At 40.1% G+C, this 27,400-nt stretch overlaps 1 protein-coding gene across 1 annotated transcript in view; it reads right to left on the bottom strand.

Moving 5' to 3' along the window:
* Window positions 1-16,356, bottom strand: part of LOC113164843 (E3 ubiquitin-protein ligase HECW1) — a 51,215-nt gene extending 34,859 nt beyond the window's left edge. The window contains exons 1-4 of the mRNA XM_026364358.1: window positions 16,212-16,356; window positions 5,522-5,843; window positions 3,099-3,206; window positions 882-976 (exon numbers count right to left, since the gene is read on the bottom strand). Of these exons, the coding sequence (XP_026220143.1) occupies window positions 882-976; window positions 3,099-3,206; window positions 5,522-5,843; window positions 16,212-16,241 (555 nt within the window). The 5' untranslated portion in view covers window positions 16,242-16,356. The remainder of the gene's footprint in view (window positions 1-881; window positions 977-3,098; window positions 3,207-5,521; window positions 5,844-16,211) is intronic.
* Window positions 16,357-27,400: the final 11,044 nt, after the last annotated feature.

The raw sequence follows: 27,400 nt of genomic DNA, 5'->3' as shown, positions 1-27,400 counted from the left end.
AGTATGTCTAAGTCTGCTTAATAACAAAAAATGCTGGTTGGACTCTCACAGTGAAAAAAAAAGGGCACGGCACAAGGTGCTTCAGATATGTGTCTTAATTGATGACAAAAAAATGCATCCTTATTAAAAACTGTGAAAAGACAATGGTATAACCAGAATAATGATTTCAAAGATTCTACAGTATATAAAAGTTGATTCAGAATTATTGATGCAATTAAAAAAACAGGCAGTCAAACCAGAAGGTACCTATTCCAGAAAACGATAATGATGTCACAGGAGACTTGGGATTTGTTATCTAGGATTTTGTAAGGTGAAGTAGTCTCACTGCATATAATCATTGACTTCTGTAGTGTTCAGAACTGTAGGTAAAGCTAAACCTCAAGAGTAGCTTGTACCATGGTGTACAATTACAAAGTAGCCTCCTCAATACTACATTTGATTGATATGACTGACTCAAGTGAAGAAATGCTGGATTGCTTATTACACTCAGAGGCCAGACATTGAGTGAGACTGGTGATTTTCAACTTGTATATAATATTGTATGTAAATGAATGAAAATCTACAGTACCAAATTCTACAACTATCCATACTGCACAATTTCTCAAAGAACTTTATTCTAAAGCTAGTGAAGCAATGCCAACAAAAAACATAGTGTCCTGCCCCTTAAAGGAGTTAATCTCAAGAAGCTGTGACAACAGTTGAGGCCTGTGTCACAAACATGATGAAAATAGGGTTTTATGATTAGTAGATGCAAATCATTCTTGGTTTCAGTCTATTTATGGGATTTGTTACCAACAAAAAGCTTATTCTTTGAGCCCTGTAAGTAGAGAGAAAGTGTCAGAAGTTTAAAAAATAAAGCTGAGAGGAGGGATGAGACTCACAGGTGCAGGGCCCTTCTTGATGGTTACGCTGGGTGTAGTAGCCCTCAGTGCTCCAGTAACACCATGATAGTATCTGAAGCAGACCTGGGTCTCAGCTGAAGAACATAGAATGGCAGAGAGACAATGAAGCAAAATATTAGTTTAATTTTACAAGCACCGAATATTACATGGCATAAGACATGGTTACTATTAAAGACAACCCAGAACTAAAGAAGTCATCATTAGTTCTGGGTTGTCTAAATCTAAATCATCAATTATTCATCAGCACAGCACATAGTGAACCACACAGGCAATTTTAAATTGAAAACATCTGCTATGCCCTGTGTGACTTTTAAAACATTTAAAAAACTAAGTGATACTTTTAATTTGTACATTTGTACAACACTTAATTAATGACTACTACATAATATTTCATATTTATATTTAGTTCAATCCATTAAAAATTTCATTGTTAATGAAGAAATTAGAGCTACAGTTTAGTGGAATATTTTAGTATACTGTATGTGCAGTAATTAGTGATGGCTGATTGGGACGTTTATCAATCCTGCGAGTATACAGTCTATTACAGGAGAGAAAAAAAACAGAAAGTAGAGCAAAAATGCTAAATACTCTGGACACATGAGCAGATTGAGCAGATTAAGGTCATAGTAATGTTTTTTGACTCCTTTGGCTAGACACACTGAGATGTTCTGACAAGAAGAGCGTAAACACTCAGCCATACTGGATGCAAGCTGGCTGAATGAACTGTGCACATGAGGGAGAAGCAGGCAAAACAGTGATCGGTTGAAGTCCCCTCTAACAAGAGGACAAATACAGAGGAAACCCTTTAGAAGAGACTCAGCACTTTGCTCAAAAGATCCAATAACTGTACAAGCTGGTGACAAAATTTAGAGAACTAAATGTATAGCTTGAATTTGTATTACAGGCCTAACTACAGCTTGTTTAACTACTTCTAGTTGTTCGAGGTGATTATTTTGTAAGAACTACAGCACAGGGACATCAACACTAGATGACAAAGCATCTATTCCATTACTAGATGGATTCAGAAAGAGTTTTATATTTCAAATACAGATTGCATGTCATTCAAAATGGCTGAAGTAAAAGATGTATAGCAAGATATGGTACACTACTGTAGGTTGAAAAAAAAGGTAAGGTCACACTCACAAGTCAACTTTTGTTAGAGATTATATTAGTGGGAAAGTAACACCCAGCCCATTTCTACTGATTTTAGGGTGATATGACTAGGTAATGATGGTCAATGGCTGTCTATGTAGTTGAGCAACCTCTCTCATTTCCACTGAATACTGTTTATGAAAATGTGTATTTTCAGTGTTTAGGTGAGTAGGATTATAACCTAACCTAAAAGTGTTTTTGGAGAAATACAGTAAAGCCTGATATCTTTCTGAAGAACAACCAGTAAGGTTGTCATTATTGCTGGTAAATGCTGATGAATTTAATCCATTTCATGTGCATATCCACAAGCTCTCAATCATACACACAAAGCCCTATACCTCTTAATGAAACAACTGTGCATCATTACAGACCGTCTTCCTGCAAACGCTGTCACTGTGATGTGTTTCTGTAGGCCACCCTGTTACTTTTCCAGAGACGCCACTTGCTGCTACAGCAATATCCATAACTCTTTGTTGTAAAGGTTAGTTGGTACAGACAGAAATCTCAATATATATTTTGTTCATATCATTTTAATTGTTTTAAGTAGTGAGCGTACTGCAATCCTAGCCCCTTTAACCAATTTGCTGCATGACCTGCTATTAGAGTTTTATTTCGTTAGGTGGGTCCATGTAGCATGTATATAACAAAGAATGACATCACTTTAGAGTTCAAATGACGGTTACAGTTACATACTGTCCATGTCAAAGTCAGTGTGAACACAACCTTGTAAACAGTATTGTGTTTTAGTGCTTGTTGCTTTCAGCTACTGTTTTAGCTGATGTTTGCAAAGGTCTGCACAGAGATATTTAATCTAGTCTTTAGTTATTAAAACATTTACAGCCTCTTTGTGCAGGAAAATGGGACCTGAATGTATACAAATGCACAAATGGTTTGATTAATAGCTTTTTAACTAAGCGTACAATGACATAACAGACTGCATTTGAAATGGTTTAATCCTTTGATACAGTACAATCAAAGCTATTTATGGAAGACATTAACTTGAAACCTATTCCTGTTTTCAAAAGAGATTTTTTGGTTACTTACAGTCACTGAAGTGGGAGCTGGAGTCAATTTTCCAAACTATCTGCCCCTTATGAGAACCACTGATTCCCCGGTTCTTGTAGTCCAGAAAGTTCTCAGACAAAGTCTCATCTGGAAAGAGAGATGAAACATGAAACTAATGAAGCCACATTTTTACTTCAACTCTCAAAAAATCTTTAAAGTTTGTAGTAGATTTTTTTTTTAAGTTTGTTTCCGCCCTGTAACATAAACAGTTTTTTCATTCTACTAGAAGAACTGTCATTGGAGGGCCCTTTCATGTTTTATTTGCAGATTCACTACCAATGCATTCAGGTCCGTAAACAGCAAATGACTTAATTTGAGAAAATAATCTCAAACACTAATTACACTGCTCAAAAAAATAAAGAACACAATGTTACTCCAAGTAAATCACAATTCTGTGTAATCAAACTGCCCACTTAGGAAGCAACACTGACTGACAATCAATTTCACATGCTGTTGTGCAAATGAAAAGGACAACAGGTGGAAATTATAGGCAATTAGCAAGACACCCCCAATAAAGGAGTGGTTCTGCAGGTAGTGACCACAGACCAGTTCTCAGTTCCTGTGCTTTCTGGCTGATGTTTTGGTCACTTTTGAATGCTAGTGGTTCTTTCACTCTAGTGGTAGCATGAGACGGAGTCTACAACCCACACAAGTGGCTCAGGTAGTGCAGCTCATCTAGGATGGCACATCAATGTGAGCTGTGGCAAGAAGGTTTGCTGTGTCTGTCAGCTTAGTGTCCAGAGCATGGATGCGCTACCAGGAGACAGGCCAGTATATCAGGAGACGTGGAGTAGGCCGTAGGAGAGCAACAACCCAGCAGCAGAACCACTACCTCCACCTCCAAGGAGGAACAGGAGGAGCACTGCCAGAGCCCTGCAAAATGACCTCCAGCAGGCCACAAATGTGCATGTGTCTGCTCAAACGGTCAGAAACAGACTCCATGAGGGTGGTGTGAGGGCCCAACGTCCACAGGTGGGGGTTGTGCTTACAGCCTAACACCGTGCAGGATGTTTGGCATTTGCCAGAAAACACCAAGATTGCCAAATTCGCCACTGGCGCCCTGTGCTCTTCACAGATGAAAGCAGGTTCACACTGAGCACATGTGACAGATGTGACAGAGTCTGGAGACGCCATGGAGAGCGTTTTGCTGCCTGCAACATCCTCCATCATGACCGGTTTGGCAGTGGGTCAGTAACGGTGTTGGGTGGCATTTCTTAGGAGGGCCGCACAGCCCTCCACGTGCTCGTCAGAGGTAGCCTGACTGCCATTAGGTACCGAGATGAGATCCTCAGACACCTTGTAAGATCATATCCTGGCTTGGTTGGCCTTGGGTTCCTCCTCATGCAAGACAATGCTAGACCTCCATGTGGATGGAGTGTGTCAGCAGTTCCTGCAAGACGAAGGCATTGATGCTATGGACTGGCCCGTCCGTTCCCCAGACCTGAATCCAATTGAGCACATCTGGGACATCATGTCTCGTGCTATCCTCCAACACCACGTTGCACCACAGACTGTCCAGGAGTTCGCGGATGCTTTAGTGCAGGTCTAGGAGGAGATCCCTCAGGAGACCATCCGCCACCTCATCAGGAGCATGCCCAGGCGTTGTAGGGAGGTCATACAGGCACGTGGAGGCCACACACACTACTGAGCCTCATTTTGACTTGTTTAAAGGAGATTACATCAAAGTTGGATCAGCCTGTAGTGTGTTTTTCCACTTCAATTTTGAGTGACTTCAAATCCAGACCTCCATGGGTTAATAAATTTGATTTCCATTTATCATTTTTGTGTAATTTTGTTGTCAGCACATTCATCTACGAAAACAACAAAGTATTTAATAAGAATATTTAATTCAGTCAAATCTAGGTTGTTATTTTAGTGTTCCCTTTATTTTTTTGAGCAGTGTATATAAAAAAACAATCACTTAAACACAAGTTTCTAAACTAAGCATGCATAAATACCAATGCCAAAGCATTGGTAATACAGTCCTCAAGTTTATTGCAATTTTATACAAATGCTCAAAAGAAAATTCCAGAGGCCTTAAGATATTTTAAGATTAGTAACGACAGCTTGATTGAGACAAAAAAACACATTCAATGCATAGTTTGGGTGGTGGGGTGGACCTTCTTTTGTAATTCTTAGTCTGCCTAATGTAGTAATGTAGCACTACCGCAGATGCGATGAGGCTGGGAGTTCAAAACTTTACTTAATAATAATATTATATTTCATTTTGTCATGTCAATTAGTGACCAGCACTATACCTAAAAGGTCATAGTTTCAAACCTGATGGCCAGCTGTGGCTTTTCTGTGTGTACTAACTGCGCCTGCATGGGTTTCCTTGGGGTAATCTCGTTTCTCTCACAATTCACACATTAGATTAACTGATGACTCTAAATGTTATTTACCCAGTAGATACATTCCAATCCAGTCTCCAGCATCCACTTCCTCCTTGATGTCCCATGTGATCACCAGGTCTTCAGACTGTCCTATGGTGTAGTAAGAGGAGCTGATGGTAAGGGTGGATCGGGCATCTGGGGAGACTAGATCTGTGTCACTGGTAGACCGTGGCAGCCCCAACATAAAGGCCTCCTGGTTCAGACCATTAATAGCGCAGGTCTCTGGGCCATAGCTGTGACGAACTCCATCCTTACAGCGCTGGCGGGTCTGGCTACTGCGCGTTGGGGAGGCCATGGCCGCCAGGCCCAGAAAGCGATTCTGGTACAAGTTCTGCAACAAAATGCAGAGCAAAACAGAAAATGTTAATTTAATAAACGGAACAGAGAACAAAGAACATGTCATTATATAAAATTACAATATTTCTTGTACGGTTAGCTAGTTTTGTCCTCTCTATGGTAAACCTAACCATTTAGTTTAAAAGGTAGGCTTTAAACAAAAGCTGTGTACCCATATGAACACTGAAATATATCCCCTCCCAAGGCACTTTCAGCAGATTTTTAGTAGGAAAAAGGGCAGTACTGGAAACCATTTCCATTTTAAAGCCAGTTTCTGTTGTGATGGAATGTCATGATTAGTAACTCTGAGGTCGCTAAATATCTCATCAGCTTAGAGATGAAGAAAAGGTATCCTGATGTTTTCTAGGTGCTGGTGATGACCATCCAACCTTTTGGATTCTGTTCACAGAAGCAACAGCAGGTTTTCAACACAAGTTTAGTAGAACTATCTAATGGACTGTATGGATTCTATCAGCACATATAGCATGGACTGGGAACAACAGAGGATCATAAACTTGTAAAATGCACTTTGTCTTTTTCAAGTTCAAAACAAGATTTAAAATTCAACAGGTGGGTGCAGGGAGGCCTGGTTTACAGTGATGGTACAGATGATGGTGCATAAACATGTGCATTACAGTTGGAAAATAAACATTATTTGTGCACAGAATCAAAAGCTGCAGACCTAATATTGATATCTGAGTAGCAAATATCAATATTAGTACATTTGAAACTCTGTCTCTTTGAGCGGTATGAACCAACAATTATTTAGTACTGTATAAACATCAAAACTCTTGAACAGATCTACAAAGAGTCAAGCAGCAGTGTTGCTTTTCATCAGGTGAATTAACAGTATTATACACAACTCTAGTTGCAGCCATTATCGTGCTGTGAATTGGATTTCCCCTGTGGTTGAAGGACATTGTTATCCTGGAACACAGATCTGAGTTCACCAGTAATACTTCAGTATTCCACAGTTATCCTGCAACTTTATTTTTATAAAGATTTATTATGTTAAACATTACCTTTATGTGTAAAACTTAAGCTAAGCTAATATGGTCTATTTCTAAAGTTTCTGCTTGCACATCAGTGATAGCTTTCCAGCACTATAGAGACATGGGTAAAGTCATGTGTACCTGAATGCCATTGGTTTCTAATAGAACAAATGAGGATTTTGTATTCCACTAAGATTTTCTATAAAAATGATTTGTACTTTTCCAAAGTTGTGATAAGCAAAACAACAGAGACTATTGTTTACAATTACTCACTGCTGGTATCAATATATATAATATATTGAACTGGACCTATGAAGGAAAAGAAGAGGGTTCTCTAGGGACATAAGGAAGAAAAACTTTGAGTTATTTTGTGTTTGTTTTGCACATTCTTGCATTCGTGATCATGCCTCTTGAAAACTCCTAACACAACCCAAGCTGAAGTCTGAGTGTTACCACCGGGGGCACTATAACATGAACCAGCATGGGAAAGCATGACTCCATCTGTTTGGGTTAACTTCTACTCAAAATAACTGTCAACTGGACCAGGTTCTAGGTAAACACATCTGCATATATTCAGAAAGAAACTGGAAATAGTGAACTGAAATTGCTCTTTCCGCAGTTTGTGCAATAAGTAGCCAGCAGCAGAGTACACATTCCACATTCCTCCACAAATGCCATGTTCACTTTGCTGAACCACATTTGGCAGCAATAACCTCAAGCATGTGCTTTCTGTAGACACACAATGTTCTTGTGACTGTAAACTATGCTAACACACCTGCTGTCATGTAGTCAGTCAAGTCATGTAAAACTTAACCAAAACATTGTGTATTCTATGGGGTCTTAGTAATGTAACTCTTTCCCACAGTCACTGTCTGGAAAAATACTAAGTATTATATAAACAGAAGCTCCACAAGTGACTGACTCCAAGTCCAGGAAGTGTAAAGAGCAGTAGGTGAGCAAACAGTCAAAAGCAATCAACACACACACACACACACACACACACACACACACACACACACACACACTAGAGATCAAGGCCTTCTATAAACCTAATAAAACTTATACATGGAGCAATAATTTGAGTTACCACTAGAGTTACCACTAGTAGACTTCTTAGAGGGCAAACATGTTAAATAATTTGACATATCTGCTGACTTCATAAGATATATTTGGTAAAAACAATTACAATGTTATGCTAATATTTTAAAGACACTTTAAAGAATAAAAGTCCTAATAAACTGAAATGTGTTTCAGGGGATCAGTGGCTGACATCCTGCTAACAGACACAGACCATGTCCTGTACATTATTATTTTGTATTTACCCCACCTTTGAAGCATGTTCCTGTGTGTTTTGCACACACTACAGCTGCTACCTTCACTTTATATTTTACTTTAACAAAATGATGTTGGGAGATCATAACTAGTTAGTAAGATATGAAATTACCCTAAGTGCACTGTGGAAACCTGAGATCTCTCATACACACACACTGAGAATAGACTTTTAGTAAAGTAGAAGATATCTTACACAAAGCAACTTTTAAAATTAGGTCTTTGCAGTTATTTGTTGAACTTTATCCTCTGTATCTGCCGTGGAAATCGCACAAAGTCATTGTGTATTTTGGTCTATGATGGATATATTGAACACAGAAATACAGTATAATTTCCAGTTAGTCACAATGACAGAATGTTGATATGTGTTTCTTTTAGTGTAATAATGACATAGTTATGAAAACAGTGCTAAAAGAAAATACAGTCAGTGCGGTCTTGCAGTCGGTGTACAGTATAAAGAGCAATGACAATGAGTCACACTGATGCAAACACCCATAAACACAAAAAGAACATGCATGGAGCAGATATCTGGTACACCAGACAACGCCATTAGCCCTCTGAGATGCTTTCTTTTTTAAAACTGTGTTAAATTTAAGCCGTTTTGATGGCCTGTCTCAAAAGTTCATTCTAGAGCTGTTTCATGCTTGAGTTCTTTGTAAGATGTACACGGGGCTCAACCATTTCTGGGTCATAGTTGGTGACTAACAACATGTTCATACTATATGACAACAAACACTGCAATGGCTGTTATTCATTAATAGCATGTGTCCTCTTTTTTTTTTAATCCACAAAATGTGATAAACACGGTCAAGTTATAATCCTACAGTTATGAGTATCCTAAACCAAATTCTTGACATCTTTTTCAACAACAGTGTAATTGTCTCTCTCTGCAATAGGTTTCAATGTTACTGCTTGACGATGACTTTTGCATGGGAGATAAAAACTAGGAGATCACAACTTCTTCCTTAAACAGTGAAGAACAACCGTAAGGAGAAAATCTAGCAAGCGTTGTCCATATAATGAAGCAGTGTGTGTGTTGTTTGCAGCTGCACAAGAGCGAAAATAAATGTTAGTTTAAGTTTTTATCTGACAAACTGCTAAGCTGTTAGGGTAAGCACATAAACTAGTTAAAGTACAACACCACTAGTTGGATGAGTAAAACTTGATAAATAAGTACTCTAGCAATTGCAGATTAGAGTTAGAGAAATATGAACTGCGTTCTAGACTGACATATCCACTGCAGTGAGGGCTAAGATGCTACTATACCAAGGCTTTAGAGAAATTTGGGGAAATTCACATTTTAAATTCAAATCTGATGCCAGAGATAGCATTTGGCTAGACTCATTGATGAGTCCTTGTTTTCAAAGTGTTCACGATTTAGAACATGAAGCATCTGCCTCATATCACACAGCCAGCTTACAAATATTTCTGTTTTAAAGTGATTCAGCTGCAAATGTGGCCAACTCACTGTTTTAGCTGGCTAACTAGAATAAACAAATTCTTCTACACACAGCTGTCATTTCAGTTTTTAGAAAAAAAAAAATTTAGCGGGACATCTGCCACATCTATTTTTATAAAATACATATGTGCTGTGTTAGAGTAGAATGCTTGACAGGAACTGCAGCAATCAGTGTGGAGGACAGAGCTTATTGAAGCATCAGTGTGTATCCAAAGAAAAGGGATTCATATGAATCCAGTACAGGCATATATCTGTATTAAAATAACATTTACATTTTATCAGATGCTTTAAAACACTATGATGTGATGAACAAAGTCAGGCCAGTTAGTTTGGCTGCGCTGTAAACAGAAAAGAATTGCTCTTCTTCTGTTGCATCCTTGTGTTATTAACTACCCTTCTACAGGTTTACGATGACTGGCCAGTACATGTCAGCAAAATTGTCAGGGAACTGCATCGGAAACCTGTACAGGTGTCCACAAATCAACGTACTACAGTTTTAAGGCTTGTGATTTTTAGTAATTCTTCAACATCTCAAATGTTCAGTTCCTTTTTGGCACTGAAGTAAAAGTAGATTTTCTGCTTAGTAATTTTTAAAACTACAAGTACATTGTCTTGATAATACTTTTACTTAACATTTTCAATGCAGGATTTTACTTGTACAGTAACATAGTACTGTTGCAGTGTGATATTAATACTTTTACTAAAGTAAAGTATGTGAATACTTCCTCCACTGGTACTAAAACCCTTCTGTTTTCATTCTGTAGGGGTCACTGTATAATAAAATTAAGAAGAACAATGAGACAGTGAAACTGCTCATCAGAAACATGATGATTTTGTTGATTTTATTGACAGCAAAACTGGTTCAGCGACCAACTAATACTGTCATTTTAAGACCATAATTAATGTGGATTACACGTTACTGAAGAGTGTTTCAATTATTTTGTCCACATCACAAGTAATAAGAAACCTTGAACAAAGAATTCTGTAATATTGGTTTCAGCTAAAGACAGCACAACCCTGAAGTGCAAACCTGAACTTCAGAACCTTTTCAAACCTTTTTACAGGTGCAGCGTGAACCACCAAGACTTCAGTGTCTGTTCAGTATGGATGCTGTGATCACTGCAAGATGCAGTATCATTACCAGCAACTCCAAATGCAGAGTGTTTTCCACCCTGAGATCTTAAATCAGATGTGAAAATGCTCCAGTTAGAAAGGCGCTTCAGGGCACAAATCAGCCAGCCTTGACGGATCGGTCTAAATGCTGGTGCTCTTTAAGCATGCAGTTGGTGATGAGGAAAGTCTTATCTGCACGCACAGCACATTCTAGCACTAGCTAAAACATTCGCTTGTGTCACCATGTGATTTGAATATTTTGAAAAAGCTAATCATTATAGATTCAACCTAAGGTGATATCAGTATGTTCTTTTTTTTTATTTATGTAAGAAATACTAAGAATGAATGTAAGAACAAACTTTATACAGTATTTTGTGAAAATCACAGAATAGTTGAATCCCACAGATGCTGGTGGCAGTAAGCAGGCAAATAAGAATGTGATGGGTGACAGTGGCGGCGATTGGGAGAGGGGTTGGGGGCACTGACCTTGATACTACAGAGCTGCATCAGCATAATGACCAGTCAACCCAAAGTAGACCAAAACCTGAGGGAAGTGGGAGAAGGGTGCCATGTTACAAACCACAGAACAAAAAAAAGCAGAGAGCAGAGTGAATGCAGCAGGTGAAACTCAAGTATGGCATCTGTGTGCAGCAAGATCAACATACCTTCATACTTCATCTTTGGGAGATAAAAATATGAATCATTTTGAAAGAGCACAGATGGACGTACAATCAGAAACAAAGAAACAGACACAGTGACCTTCACACAGAAACATGGAAAACAGAGATACACAGCACGGATCAGACACAGCATCAGCATCTAATGACCTACACACAGCAACAGAAACAGCATCTCAACAGTATTTGTGAGCATTTATGGTAGTGGTGGGTAAAAAAAACAAAAAGTTCAATTACCAATTTCATGTTCATTTCATAACTGTCCAAAGCAATGTAAATATATGTAAGTGAAATGAATAACTTTGAAATATATATCTTAAATAATTAAGCAGCATAGTCTCACACACCTTATTATTCAGCTTCTTTTCTGCTAATGATCCTCATCAGGGCCAGTTAGCTTAACTGTCAGTTAAGATTAATTTGCAGATCAGTGGACAAAGGAGAGGAATCAGTGATTGGTACATGGTGCACTGGAGTAAGAGCCAAAATACAATGTCCTCCTTTCTGTTTGTGGAACCAAGAATCATTTTGAAATGTTATTTTCCGAAAGACTCCCACCCCTAATTTATGGATGGTCAGGTGGTTTGAATTGCTGCAGTGGAAAGTCCAACTTGCTAAAGAGAATATTAGCAGGGATTCAGTAAAGTATCCTTTTCTTTAAAATGAGATTTAGTGATATGACTCATCAAGTCCTTGCTTTGCATGACTGTAATCAATGTTTGAATCTATGTATGAAATAACCTTGCAAAAGCAATGTGACCACCACTTAAACCCTCAACCTGCAGCTCCCCTCAGCTCTGGACCATGTCTACATTAAACTGAATACATTCTAAAATGCCAGTTCTGCTCCATATATTCACAAACAGCAGAAGTGTACCATATGACACCATGCGCAATAACACTAATAAACATTTGTACATGGTAAAAAATGTTACTTTGCAATATCAATGATATATGTGATATTGAAAACAATGGCATATAAAGCATTTACATTCCCTAGCGTGCACAATGACAGTAGCTCAATGTCTCCCTATACTCTAAAAACATTTAGTAGCTAAAGGGTTAGTTACTTAACTGAGTTGAATGAAAATGTGATTAACATTTATCAAAAGGACACATAAATAACTGAATGATAAAGTTGTTCTGTAACTGCTGGATGTGTAAATTAACAAGGGGTTGCTAAATAATTTGGCATATCTTACAGTAAAATGTGGCGATGCAGTAAGAAAACAGAGTAATGCAATTTTCATCTTTTTGACTTTCACACTATCCCTGGGCTGATCTAACGTCCAACGAGTTGCTCAGATCTGTAGGACTTCTTGTCTTCATCTTGGAAAATTCATTAGTGTTTCCAAGGACTCAGAAAATACATTAATGCAAAAGGAAGCAGATGAAAACATGGCTGTCTCTTCAGTCTGGGGGCGCTTACTCAGACCTACTGACTGATACAATATTACAGTGTCCTCCACAAGACACTGAGACGGTGCCATACAGTACATACAGCACATCTAAAAACAACTACTACAGTATGACTTGTTAAACTTCAAACTACCACACCTGCTAGCATTTTATCTCTTATTAGCTCATCCAACATAAATCAAGAAGATTCTCTCTCTGTGCTTGAAGTTGTCTACCGGACATCTCAGCACAAGGCAACATGCTGTAAATCAATACAAATTCTATATACAGCACCATATGATGAAAGCAATCAGCAGCTTCTCCAAGAATGTGTCTGTGCTCTTCCTGTTAAATGACTCCAGAAATAGTGGATCTGGAGAGCACCACTGCTGAAGCAAAGTGTAACCAACAAAAACAAGTGTTTTCTACACAGCTGATTGGGGCTAGTGTGAAACAAGGGGAACCCGTGTCACACACCCACAAACAAGTACACACATGCAAAGTGTAATAGTAGAGTTTGAGGTGTAGCAGGCCAACATTAAGAATGCACACATTCAGAACTACCTAATTCACTTAGGAGAAGCAGCATGAAGTGGCAAGGTTACTGTTAAAAGCAAGCTAAATAAAATTAGTTAATCCTGATCGGCTGTGTATGAACAGTGCTACAGTCGTCTATTGGTTGAACTGCAACTATGCATAGCCTAAAGTTTGACCTGCCTGACTGAACCCTACCCGAAACAATCTCTACATTTCTGCCCAAGCCCCTGGGTATCAGTGGGTTCCTAGCTGTTATATCTTCCACTAAAATGGTTAGGTTTCCTCTTGGGTTTGAAGAGGAGGCCACAGATCCAGATGTCACATCTGATCAGGATATGAATCAAACTATTACAACAGTTTTGTGTGAACAAAATGTATAAAAAAATATATGTTTGAAGTATTTTTGTAAAACTATATAGTAAAATTATATTCATGCAATGTAAAACTATATAGTAAAATTATATTCATGCAGCCCAACATAAGTGTCAAAGTGGTTTTGTTCTTAATTTGTAAAGGACATCTCGAATTTTCAAATAGTTATCACAATTTATCTGACATGATAACTTCACGAGAGAAAGCTTGTAAATAGTGAAACAATAATGATTTTTATATTTGTGCAAAACAAACTTGCTTTGGAGTCATTTGGACATTAACAGGGTGCGGACGCCTAAATGTTTTATTTAATTTCTCAGAAGGAGTATGAGCACAATTTTTTGCTGGCACAAAAATGTACAGACTAAACTGTGTCCTGTACACTTATCTTAAAAAGGGCTGGCTAAAAAAAAACCTTTTTCAATGAATGAGGGGGTGCCTCCTTTGGACTGTAGTATGTAACTGTTTTGGCAGTTATGAAACAGGAGTGAAAAAATATGCTGGTTCACAGAGGTTTCCAAGCTGAGTGCTTAAGTGTGTTCCCTTAATAGACAGGAAGAGAGGCAGTGCACGGGAGGGAGGAAAGAAAAGAGGAGACAGAAGAAAGAGGCAGTAGATCAGGAAAGACACAAATATCTGGGCCTCCACACACAAGCAAGTGCCAATGTGCACTGTAAATTTAAATACACATTACAAGGTAAATAAAAAGCTGGAACAAGTCAATGTTTGACATTTTTGCTTGAAAAAAGTATTTATTAAAAATCTGCAACTTTTGTTGGAAATGATTTGATCAACTAATTAGACTTTCTGTTTGACCACCAGTCTACTGTGATCATATATTCATCATTGATAATAACATACTCTATTGAGGAACCAGCAATCGAACCAGTAACCCTGGGGTTTATAGATGACTGCTCTACCAACTGAGCTACTGCCGCCCCAAGACTTTATGAGAAACTGGATGAAGAAGGGAAAACAGCAAAAGTAGAGTGTGACTGCTGTTTGCTTTCATTTTGCTTGTTGGAGCTTTCATGTTCCCTCAGACTGCAGTAAGTACCTGGGGGGGTTTCGAAAAGTAGAAAAATCATACTGTGCCAAAGAGGAGTGAAAAAAGTCGAACACTTTTCTTGCAAAGGCTTCTCGTGTTCCCAGTTAAAACTTTTACTCTGGAGCAGCTTCTAGCAGATTCTGCACTAACAGCATACTACAAAGTAAAACATGGAGTTATTCTCTGATATGCTCAGTGCAATAATCCTATTTAAGTAAAAACTGAACCAGCTATTCAATAAGTTAATTAATAATTTTTGCAGTTGTACTTAAAACAAAAATATGAAACCTTTGCTAGTAAAAAAAAGTGTCACCTTGAGCTCTGGGAAATGGGAATTTCATTTCACTAGCTAAATATGTGCTCTGCAGATTAATCAAAAATTTAAATAACCATTATTCCCAGCACTTGTGCCTTAGAACAAAGTGCAGAAAGTGCATATTTACATTTCAAAGTGTGACATTAAGACAGAAAACAAGATTCCTGTCAACTGGGTCTACATCTGTCTGATAAGCTGGTGAGGCAAAGACATCACAGTGGTGCATCTTCAGTACAGGATGACTCACTCATCAAGAAAAAAAATGTCAATGTCAAATTGTGGCTCTTTTGACCTAGTATCACACAGTTGCTATGGAATCAGTTCATATGTTGATATATCACAGCATCATATGTATGCTGCTGTTAGATCTAGATGGTCTGTCTCCTGATGGTCACCAGTTCTAGGTCACAATATTTACATTTCAGTTTTCTTATTTACATGTCACCAAAACACCAAAAAAACGAAATAATACAACCATTGTGTGTCGCTCCAGTATTTATTTAAGAGGATTCTGAGGATGGGGATCCCCAAACAAAGAAGGAAGGGAAAGCCTCTGCTGATATTAACACTCATGGTAAATCCCTAATCCAGGGCGATGTTATAGGGCCGTGACGTGTACAGCACCAAACACCATTTAGGAAATTAATTAATTTAATGGTCTGTTGCTAACTGGCAAATGTGGAAAATGTATATACAAGGCAACTCAATGAATTCTCACATACGTACCCGCAATGTGATTCGGCGCACGCAAAATAGCTCACAATACCTCTGTTTAGTTATTTTAATCTCGTATAAAACCAACTTGGAGCAATGGTGTGGTTTGCTAGCAGCGAAAGAAAATGAGGCTACGGTGGAACCGCGTCTGGCAGCGAGTTGAACCACCTCTACACAACAATGATACTCAAGTGCTTCTTGGGGGGTTATGTGCTCCATATATGAGGAAGAACAACACACGACCATATGTTGGGAACCAGATCCCACTCAACCACGGGGTGTTTTGAAGGGATTTACCGCACTGACAGATGATGACACGCATCGCTCTGCGGGCAGCGGAGCGCTGGGCCGCTGCCGGAGTCTCGTATGATATGATAGGCTACATCACCAACAATGGAGACGACCTACCTGGGATAAAAGGACCTGCCGGTGGATCATTCTCCAAAGATACGGCTGAGAGGTCGAGGAGGCGTCCGCCCGCTAATTCCCACCTCGCTCCATTTCGACGGTAAAGGGCAAGAGGACACAAACAAACAACGGAGCGAGCAAAGTGGCCGATGAGGCACCAGAGAGAGAGAGACACAGAGACAGAGAGAGAGAGAGAGAGAGAGAGAGAGAGGGAGAGAGAGAGAGAGAGAGAGACAGAGAGAGAGAGAGAGAGAGAGAGACTAGGAGAGAGAGAGAGAGAGAGAGGGAGACACAGGGAGAGAGAGAGAGAGAGAGAGAGAGAGACAGAGAGAGAGATACAGAGAGGAGAGAGAGAGAGAGAGAGAGCGACAGGGAAGAGAGATAGAGAGAGAGAGAGAGAGAGAGAGAGAGGGATAGAGAGACAGGAGACAGAGAGACACAGAGAGAGGAGAGAGAGAGAGAGAGAGAGAGAGAGAGAGAGACAGGGAGAGAAGAGAGAGAGACAGGAGAGAAGAGAGAGAGAGAGAGAGACAGAAGAGAGAGAGAGAGAGAGAGACAGGGAAGAAGAAGAGAGAGACACAGAGAGAGAGAGAGAGAGAGACACAGAGAGAGAGAGAGAGAGAGAAGAGAGAGACAGAGATAGAAGAGAGAGAGAGAGACAGGGAGAGAGAGAGAGAAGAGAGAGACACAGAAGAAGAGAGAGAGAGAGAGAGAGAGAAGAGATATAGAGAGAAGGAGAGAGAAGGAGAGAGAGAGAGAGAGAGGAGAGAGACGCGAGAGAGAGAGAGAGAAGGAGAGAGAGAGAGAGAGAGAGAGAGAGAGAGAGAGAGACAGGAGAGAGAGAGAGAGAGAGAGAGACAGACAGAGAGAGAGAGAGAGACACAGAGAGAGACAGAGAGAGAGAGAGAGAGGCTCTGATCACATCCTTTCCTCTTTCTCTGGAAATGGTAAAGCCACACCAAATACTACACAGCGTTTCCGGTCACGGCCACAACCTGTCATCACAACAAGTCCGAGGGTTGTTACGTTTTCTGGTCAACATTTGTAATAAATAAACACAACCACTATCGCTAACAACAAGTACGTCTTTAGAAACACCTTTAGTAGATTTGAAATGCTGACGTTGTTTCAAGTTAGGCGAGTGCAGTTGAAAATAGACTTTTATTTTGAAGGCGCCACGTCTGGTCACACTCGAGGTGATTGTGTCTGACTTGACAGAGATGGGTACCAGTGCCTTCCAGCCAATCAGAAAAGGCGCTCGTGTGCTCGCGTGCGCTGCCTCCTCGCGCCACTCCCTCGTGTGGCTCCTGGTTCGTCAGCTCTCAGCTGACAGCAGCAGGGTGATGGTGGTGATGGTGGTGATGGTGGTGATGCTGCTGCAGGTGGTGCTGAGTTCTGCTGCTGCAGGTGGTGGTGGGATGAGGAGAATCCAGTTCGTATGAAGAACAGGAAGCATCTCAGCTCTCATGCTGTCCCGTCCTGCATCACTCTGATACCAGCTTTTATCCCGGGCAGGTGTGAGACAGGGAGCCAGATGTAGCAAGTTCACGGGTGGTGCTGGAAATGAACATGTCCCTACACCTGTGTGGTGCTTATAGCCCTAAGAGCATGAGGTTCAGTCTAGTATTAGAGTGATGATGTTTGGATTGTCCACACTATCTAAAAAAGTCCATGTTGCTAATGTGTATTTTATTATTGTGCTCTTTAGATATAAACTAAAATAATACAAATACCATCACATTTACAGTTTATGAAAAATGTTTTACAGTCTATTTACAGCAGCATTGAATTACTGTAAGTTGAGACCTCTGCTATACACATGTGGCTAACCTGTCTCCGTTTGTGATGGTGAGAGTGTTATGTTCAGAATTTAGTTGTTATGATCAGAGACCTGTGAGTCATTGGCAGCAGACTGGTGCCTTAAAGCGAAAGGTAATAATATTAGCCTATAAACATAAAAGTTTAGCTCCCCTCAACCCCTGACTGGTGTAAAATAATACAGATATGATTCTATTAGCTTGTTAATAAATTCATTTGACCCACGGCTTCTCTGTTGTTAATGGGACAGATGGTTTGGTAAATGGTGACGGTGCATGCTCAGAATGTCTCACTGCACCTGTCAGACAGGAGCTGACAGCTGAGAAACCGTGTGTCCTTCCGTGTGATAGACAGAGGAGGAGTTCACACCTGTTTTAAGCTCACTATTGGAACTCACACTCCCTGCATCAGCCGTCTGATTGCCCTTCAGTGTGGTGCAGTGACATGTGCATCACATTCACTGAGGTCATAATGATTAATTTAAAACACTTTAACAAATATCTAGGATCAAACTTTCTTTTGACTTTCCTGCAGCCTGCACAAAGCTGCTGTAACACTGTATGTGAACTCTTTTAAACATTTAGACACATGATCGAATGAATGCAATGACATTAAAGGCACACAAGAACTAAATAGACGTCTGTCTCTCAGCCACTGTATGTTATATCCACTGCACTGCCTTTACCCTACACAAACAGTAACATACCTCACTTTTAAGGGCATTTGGTACAGTACAGTGGAAAAAAACAACTGAGCAGCTTTAAAAAATTGCAATTACACTGTGAAACTGCCCACAAAACCCTTTTAACAGGACAACCAAACAAACTGGGTATTTCGATGTCTGTCTTTTGTCAGTTTTATTTTAAAGAACTGAGCAGGAAGTGATGTGACGTGAATCTTGAATCTTAAATGTTGAACATCCCGCAGCAGACATACACAGCACACCAGCATCAGCAATGCTACATACCAAGCCAGCATCTCCACCTGCAGGTGCAGAAGGGAACGTCTGGATCTTCATCTTTCAGGCCCTGCTCCTGCAGCCTGAAGTAAAGAACGACTCAGAATTCCATGTTATAATCAAAACAGCTCTGTGGCCTTGTTTTATTAATTAGCTCTTTGTATGTCTTTGTGTGTATTTGCAAATGTACTTGTTGATTTTTATGAACATATTTATTTACTGTGTTAATGAGAAAACACACACAGATTATTTACTGTTTTCAGAAGAAGTGATACTGGATAGAAAAGCACAAGGTTATACATAATGTTAATCATTTGTGAATGATTAACAGTGATTAACAATATACGTTGGTTGACAGCAGTTGTTTTTACTTAGACATACAATTATATATAATATACAGTAAATGTGTTCATCTATTTGGAAATTAAACTAGAAGTGTTAAACACCTAACAGCAGGGAGAACAAGGTGAATTATAACTTTCAGTACATTCATCCATTGTAGAGAGTGGACTGTTCCTCTGCTGACATCTGCTGGACAGACTCTAGCACTGCATCCGTATGACATCATAGAACTGCTCCTCCACTGATTCCACAGGAAAAAAAAAAAAAGAAATCAGACATCCCTTAAGACTGTGAAGTGTAAATCTAACTGCAGTGTTTCTACAGTGTTCGAGATTAACTCTGTTACTGTGCATCTCTGTTCATGGAGTCTGTTTATATTCTGCAGATGCTTTTGTGTAGGAGTTGAAGGGAGACCGAGGTGTCGGAGATAGTGGGAGAAAGAGTCATTGCCACAATCAATGTAAATGTAACCACCATTTACATCTTCCTGGGTTGGCTGCTCCCGTACTCCCCCTGATTTCTCCCTGTCTCCCTGTCATTCCACCCCCCTCACATTATCTGCTCCCTTTCATTCCTCTCCCCTTTCCACTCACTCACTGTCTCTTCCCATCGTCAGTTTCTCCAGGCTTACAATATCGCCACCTCCTCCTCCTCCTCCTCCTCTTCATCCTACTTCCAGTCCTCGGTTTCATTTTCCCAGGGCCTCTGTCAGCTCCATTCCTTTAAGATGAATTCATTGAAGTACAAGTAGCAGCAGCTGCCTATTCATCTGTCCACTGACTGAGACGTAACAGGAAGGAGGAGGAGGTGAAGTCAGGATTACTTTTTTTGTGTTCACTAACGCCTACTAGTACTTCACACTGCTAATCTTCACACAGTATTCACTCAGATACCTCCTAACAGACAGACACACAACACACTACAGCATCAAATCAATACAGACATTTTGTGATCAAGGCCATTGACTCTGATATATAATGATTTACAATGCTTTATTATTGCTGCGTCGTCTGTTCCTTGAGTTATGATTGAAAAACAAAAAAAAGAAAATTACTTAAAACTGAACATAATCAATAATGATAAAATGATTCATGTGAAAAGAATTACAAAGCCAAGAATAAAATTTGGTTGAATTTGGTTGGCAGTTACATCTCAGAAGTGAGAAAGAGACAACAGCTGGAACACCTGTGTACAGCCTTTTTTCATTCCCAGGGTGTTAATGACACCTTGTCAAGTCCTTACTGATGCATAGCGCTACCTTTAACTTGGTCTGAGACACACAGGAACAGGGTGGTTGGATGAGTCAACACCACGCAGGCCTTACCCTCAGGAGACAGAGGTTAGAGTCCATTTTATCTTTTCACATAACGTAACCCTGACATTTTCTGTGCCTAACCCAACTGTAACTGAGTATTTATCTGCCACATATCAGCCATTACTCCCACTTGCAAAGTGCCAGGATGTGAGGTTTTGGGATGAGAACATGTTTATTAGCTGTTCCACTGCTGTAGAAATTAGCAAATGGGCATAGTTTTATTCCATTGTTCTACTGGACAGCGACAGTAACATTAAGCATTATAGGATCTGTACCAGGAAACGTCCTTCATCATACGGAAAATAATGCAGATTCAAGAATGTCGGTGCATTTGCAAAGACTTGATTTGACCTCAGTCAGGATGTAGGTTCTTAATGAAATGCCAGAACATTAATTACTGTTACCATTAGTTAAACGGTACCACCATCATACGTAGTGATAAAACACACATGTGACACACAAATCAGATCAAAGCGTGTCATGTACAATACGTTCCAAACTTTCTCCAGGTACCCAGTAGAATTATCCATCATCAATTTATGATACATTTTCTATTCCTGGAGTTACTGTGTGATGAAGGGGGATAATTACTGCCATACCACCTTCACCCAACCTTGCTCCCAAACCCACAGATGACTTCCACAGTGTGCTTTTCAACATCCATGTGCCATGGTGTTTGAAATGAATGTACCACGTTCTGCTACTATTCCTTCTTCATTTGACTAGTTATCCAGTGAAAGAAGAACTAAAGTACACACCAGTGAAGTGATCAAGATACTTAGTGTAGAATTGCATCCATAACATACATCAGAATTACAATTACTGTACAAACATAAGAGAAATGCGGTGTGAAAACATATGAGGATGTAAGCTGTGTGATTTTACCGTTAAACGGTATGTATGAGTCTCATTAGAAACTTATGCAGACACATTTCATTACCTTTATTGATGGTTACATTTGATTATGTTCTAATTAATTGACTCGTATCTTAATCTAATAGCAGCGAGGAAGGCTCTTGACATGAACACATGAAGAATGTCGAGGTATTTGGGGTTTTAATTACAGCGGTGTCATTAATTTGACTGCAGTTAAAGCAGCCATACCCCAGTCTGTTTACCTTTAAATTGACACCATCATCCGTACTATGCTTTGGGCTGGTGATGCAAAGCACTGTGGAGAGTAATTAAAGTGCATTCTCTCTTTCTTATTAGAGAGCCAGCTCTTCTGAGACTTTGTGGAACAATCGAGGGGCACCTGGGGATAGTACTAAACCAAGAATTGACTATAGATCAAGGCATTCAATTAAAAAAAATACTTTTGATTTATTTTTTAGGGGTTTAAAAAGTCAAGAGCTTTCAACCCAGCTTTCAATAAAAAAGCTTCAATTCAGGCTATGCCAGTTGGTGATGTACAGGCAGACAAAATCTCCAGAAAAAACCCCCACATATGATGATATAATAGAATAATAGAGTTTGCATTTTATGGATTTATGTTCTGATCCTGTTTGCAAGCTGGAAAACAAAAAAAACATGCTCTAAAATAAGCTAAGCATCTTTCACAGCAGGTAATTGTCTATGGGTTTTTCACAAGACACTTCAGGGTCCCGCGTGGGTCAAGCTTTGCAACCCCAAACAGCTTGATATGGGACCAAATCCAATCAATCAATAAATCAATAAAGCTCTAAATTAAATCTGCGCTGTTAATGTTAGACCTGTGACCCAACCCTTAGCATATTTAAACACGTGCACCAGTCAGTAAGAACATTAGATCTGTACCAATACAGGACTTGAATGGTGACACGCCTGATTAAATGCATGCAGAAAAAAATTCAATATGCAGTAAGTCATGTTTGTCTCTTATTTATATGCGTCTGTATGAATGCACATCGTTCCAGTAAAGATAGAAGGTAAATGGACTCTATAACAATAATCCAACAATCTGTGGCACCTTTATGTTGTATGAACAGAATCATCCCTTTAAAAAAAAACATATGGAAAACTAAACCATACAAAGCTCAAAGTGCCCTGCCACATGCCATTTGTTATCTTCCTGGAGTGGGAGGAATGAAATCATCTGCAGTGCTTCTGGTGTGATATATTTTCCCAGCTCTAGAGGGCAGTGTGGCCATTTGCCACATTTGATCCTCGGATGTTTTTTGTTTTTCTTTCCACAGCTTTTGAGGTATTGAAAAGCCTTGCTGTATGCTCTCAGTAACATCGTGTGGTTATATCTATCTCGCTCTCTCACACCAGTGCACAATGTTGTATTTACATAAGAAGGAGGAGTGTGTGTGTGTGTGTGTGAGAGTTTGCCTCGTCTGTCTTGGCCAGCGGCTGCACAGCACGGCATGTGCTGCGATGAACAAAACATCTTCCACCAGTGCCACCGGCTTTGCCTCTCACTCGTCTCTCTTCTGTATTTGTTTTGTGCTTTCTCATATCCTGCGACGCTGTGAAGGTGACACAATCAAACAGGCTTTCCAATGGCAGCAGCTTCTCAGAGCTCATACCAATACTTTCCTACTGGTGTTTTGAATAGCTGAGTGCTAATACTGCTCCAGCCTCTCTGTGTTACTACTAGCAACACTACAACAGCTGTAATTACTACCATCACTTTTAGTCAGACTGCTGGTGCTCCCACGAAAACTACCCCTACAGTCACTGTTACTATAGTCCTGCTGCCTCTCACACTCTACTACTGTACTACTGCAATAACTATTACTACTACTTCTATTACTAGTACAGTCTGACACCCTTCTAACTATGACCGCCATGACTACAGCTGTGAGTACAACTAGTACTCCCACCACTAGTACTGTAATTAGTAAGACTACTGTAGAATACAGAAGGCTACTACTTACTATTGCAGTAGTCTTGTTGATACTTTGTACAATAACAAGTAAAATCTGTGAATTCATTGGACCTCTCTGCACATCCATGAATGGTATCACACTCCCTTAAAACTGCCACTACACTGAAACTACTACTAGTACTGTCACTTGTATTAAATGCTGCTTCTGTTACTTCTACTATCCACAACTTACCTCTGCCACCCGTCACTGGAACTTCGGCTCTTATTCCCACCACTTGTATTACTGGTGCTGTGATTAAGTAAACTGAGTCACCATCAGGCAGGTTCAGGAGAGAAGTAAGGGTCGTGTACAAAAGTCCAAATAATCAAAGTTCAAAGGAGCAGAAGGAGGCAAAAACAGGCAGGCAAACCAGAGCAGAAGACAAAGAAGAGTGCAAATCCATAATCACACCGAGAAATAAGGCCAGAGAAGCAGGTACAGAACCCAGGCAGGCAGGTAAACATGGTGTAAACTCAAACAATGTGACACCTGACTGAGGGACAGTGTCTGGTATAGTAGATATGCTCAGACAGTTAGTTACCAAACTTAGAGCATTTGAGAAGCCACCTGAAGCACCTGAAACCACTCAGAAACCTTTTTTTAGTGTGTTACAGGCATCAAACTTAAAATTTGCCTCTGAAACATAATGAAATCGATCAGTTAAACACTGAAAATCTTTTCTATTTACTTTTGTCTGTAGTCCCAACCTTTCTGGATACAGGGTTTGTATGTAGTTTGTGGACAGAATAGTGTCCACTTGTGGTGTTAAGGTTGATCTTTTACTGATATTTTACTCCTCCCTGATGAGGACATGAAGCATTTCTCGGATCAAGTCTGTCCCCTAGCAGGACAGTGTGCCTTGAGTTGGGAACCACTATCTGGCAGTACCTAATCTCGGGACTGGACAGGCAGCGGAGATGCAGTGGTACATAGTACAGTCATAGGGATGGTGAGATGGATATCCATAATGCAGGTGTTTAACAGAGGTTAGACACCTGCGACTCTCTACCAGTACGCTGTGTCAGGTAAAACTCCAGTTGCCACTGAAGAGCACTTCTTGAAAAACCATGACCTGGATGAATGAAAATCTCCACAGACATCACGCCTTATGATGGAGAGGTGAGCTCTTATTGTTACTCCCCCTCTAACTCTAAAATAGAGATTACTCCCTCCTGGATGTGCACCTGCCTGTTGTTAAAACTTTATCACAGCCACACAGGAATACACCAAATGTAGAAAAAAAAGTCACATTTCCTCTGCTTTGGTTCGGCTTACCCCACACCTGAGCCATAATTCAAGTCACTGTGAGCACAGAGACTGAACTAAAACCAAGCCGGCACCAGACTACCAGTTAGCCGAGGCTCAAATGTGACGGTTACAGAGCATCCCTGGAATAAGTAACTGCAGTGTAATCACTGAGCTCCAAAGTGTAATTCTTTACACTTATTACTTAAAGTAACCAGATCTGTTGCTTGGGGAGAGCGAGATATGAATGTTGTGAAAATGACTCTGAGAAACATATTCTACTGATTTAATTAAGATATTAGTGTACTCTGATTTTTTAGAAACCTAAATGTACAGATACTATCTGTACACATGTAAAGACTTTTTATGGGACGACCCAGTTTGCACAGGGATTACAGGGTTTGCAGAGGGATTATGTCACCATACCGATATAGCAGCAGTTTGGAAAGCAGGCTGATGAGCTGCTGATGCAGATGGACTGATAGGACACACGTTGAGTTGAGTTTCCTTTTTATTGCAGCTGCTTTTTGCTTTTCAAATCTATGACTTTTTCCTACTATAAAGCCTTTTGGATACAAAGCCCTGCTACATCTGCCTGTATCAACAGCGGCCCAGAAATATGTGACTCATTTGTTGTTCACCGGGAAATTGCAGACTTGAGTTTCTCCTTTACTGAAACACCACCTCAATAAATGTCTATCAATTAATGCTTGCCAGAAAAAGACAGCTTTCATTTAGTGGAGAGTGCTACTGATGTCAGCTCCTGAGCAGCTGCACAGCCATAGTGGTGTACACTGCCCTGATATTTGCTCTTTTGAGCTAATTTTAACTTTTATCCACCTCAGATTTACTCATCTGTGAGTGAGCATTCAGCGGCACATGAGGAAAACAGTCTTTCATAGTGTAAATTAGTGTGGCCACAGTCTATTTTTACCACATTTCCACCATTGGCACAGACAGAAGACTATTCTGGATCAATATTCAGCAAGTCCAGTCTGTAGAGAGGGCCCCAGACACTGCAGAACACAAGACAATGGGGATGTAATGTGAGAGAATGAACACACTTTGGTTTTACTAAGCACACTTTGGTTTTACTAAGCACACTTTGGTTGTGATGGAGTGAATTATCTGCTCATACAGTACAGAAGCTACAGTATCTGTGCTCGTGTGTTTGGTGTAAGACGTTCTGTTGTGAATCTTTTTAGTTTTTAATGTATTGGTTTGTTTCGATCCTTTGGCAGGATATACATGTACTGTTAGGATATTTTATTAGCTGCTTTGGTGTAGTTGATTGTGTCTGTTTGACCTGGCAAAACATTACAATGACAAGCAATGGACTCAAACATCACACAAAGGAAACGCAAATGTGGTTGTAGGCTACAATAGTAGCACAGGAACATGGTTTTCAGGAGATGGGGTCGTTCCTGTTGTGCCAGAATTGAAGACAAACATTTGTTTCCTGCAGTGAAGTGATAAAACCCTAGCCATAACAACCAAGTACTTACAGAACATCAGTGCGGCGCCCACAGCTCATAACTTCAATTAGAGAGATATCTATAATTTATCTGTAAATGAATGCATGGAGGCGTGTTTAACTTGTTGATGGTTAAACACTGATGTTTGTCGGAGATGATGTGCAATGATGGGGCCTGCAGTCACCTCACTTAACCTCCTGTGCATACTCAGAGTTACTCTATATAAGTGTAACTCAGTCTAATAACTATTCAGTACAGTTTGTCTTTCTTTCAAATTGGTCAGATAAGTGTGAATATTAGTCTGACACTGATTAGTATTTGGGTCACTTGCTGCCAGCTAACCAACCCAGGTACACCTGCCTCTGTGTGGCAGGCCTCACTGTGTTAAGTCCACCTCTGACAGAACATTCAGGTGTTAGTGAGCCTCTGCAGTGAGCTGAAGTAAATCGCTGCTCCTCCCAGTGGACAGATACAGCATAGCAGCAGGATTGCACATGCCGTGCACGCAAGCAGCCAAGAGCCGGACTGACTGAGCAAAATAACTTTAATTAATCCTTAATTAATTAGGGATTATTGTCTTACAAGTCATCACGTCAATCCATAAAACCCCCCACAGATGTTACATTTGCACAGAAAATACAAAAAAATATCCAAACAACAAAAATTCTTCTATATCTGGGGGCACTGTTGCAGTCTCACCATGATGACCCCCTCCAGGCTGTGTTTTCACTGTGGAGGAGGACACAACTTGATCTTTCACTCATGGTAATTCTTGAGGACAGCCAGTGTTTTTTGCTGTAATCTGGTGTGCTGTATCTAATTTTAATTTTGACCCAATAGCCATTAAAAACCTCACACACACACTGAGTTTGCCATTCCCTGTTTTTTCCTGGTTGCCTTTCCGTCCAGTGACATCTCCTGTCATGTCGAACCCTGGTCAGTCCCTCCTGCCCTGCCTCTGCATGCTTACTGATCCTGGCTGTCCCCTTTCCCCCTTTCCAACGCTCCTGCTGCTCGTTCTCCATAATTAGCCACTAGTATTCACACCAGCCTGCTGCCCTCCCTCCCTTCCCTGCCAGATTGTCTATTGTGTAGTTTCCAGCCTTGTATTTTCCTAGTGTTTTTGACCCTCGCTTGTCTTTTTGAGTGTAGCCCCCGTGTGCTTTAGCCTGTTGTCTTTTGAT

The sequence above is a fragment of the Anabas testudineus genome, chromosome 2 (genome assembly GCF_900324465.2).
Source record: "Anabas testudineus chromosome 2, fAnaTes1.2, whole genome shotgun sequence".
In the NCBI taxonomy this organism is placed as follows: Eukaryota; Metazoa; Chordata; class Actinopteri; order Anabantiformes; family Anabantidae; genus Anabas; species Anabas testudineus.
The sequence above is the reverse complement of the archived record's forward strand: the minus strand, read 5'-3'. Positions and strand labels throughout refer to the sequence as shown.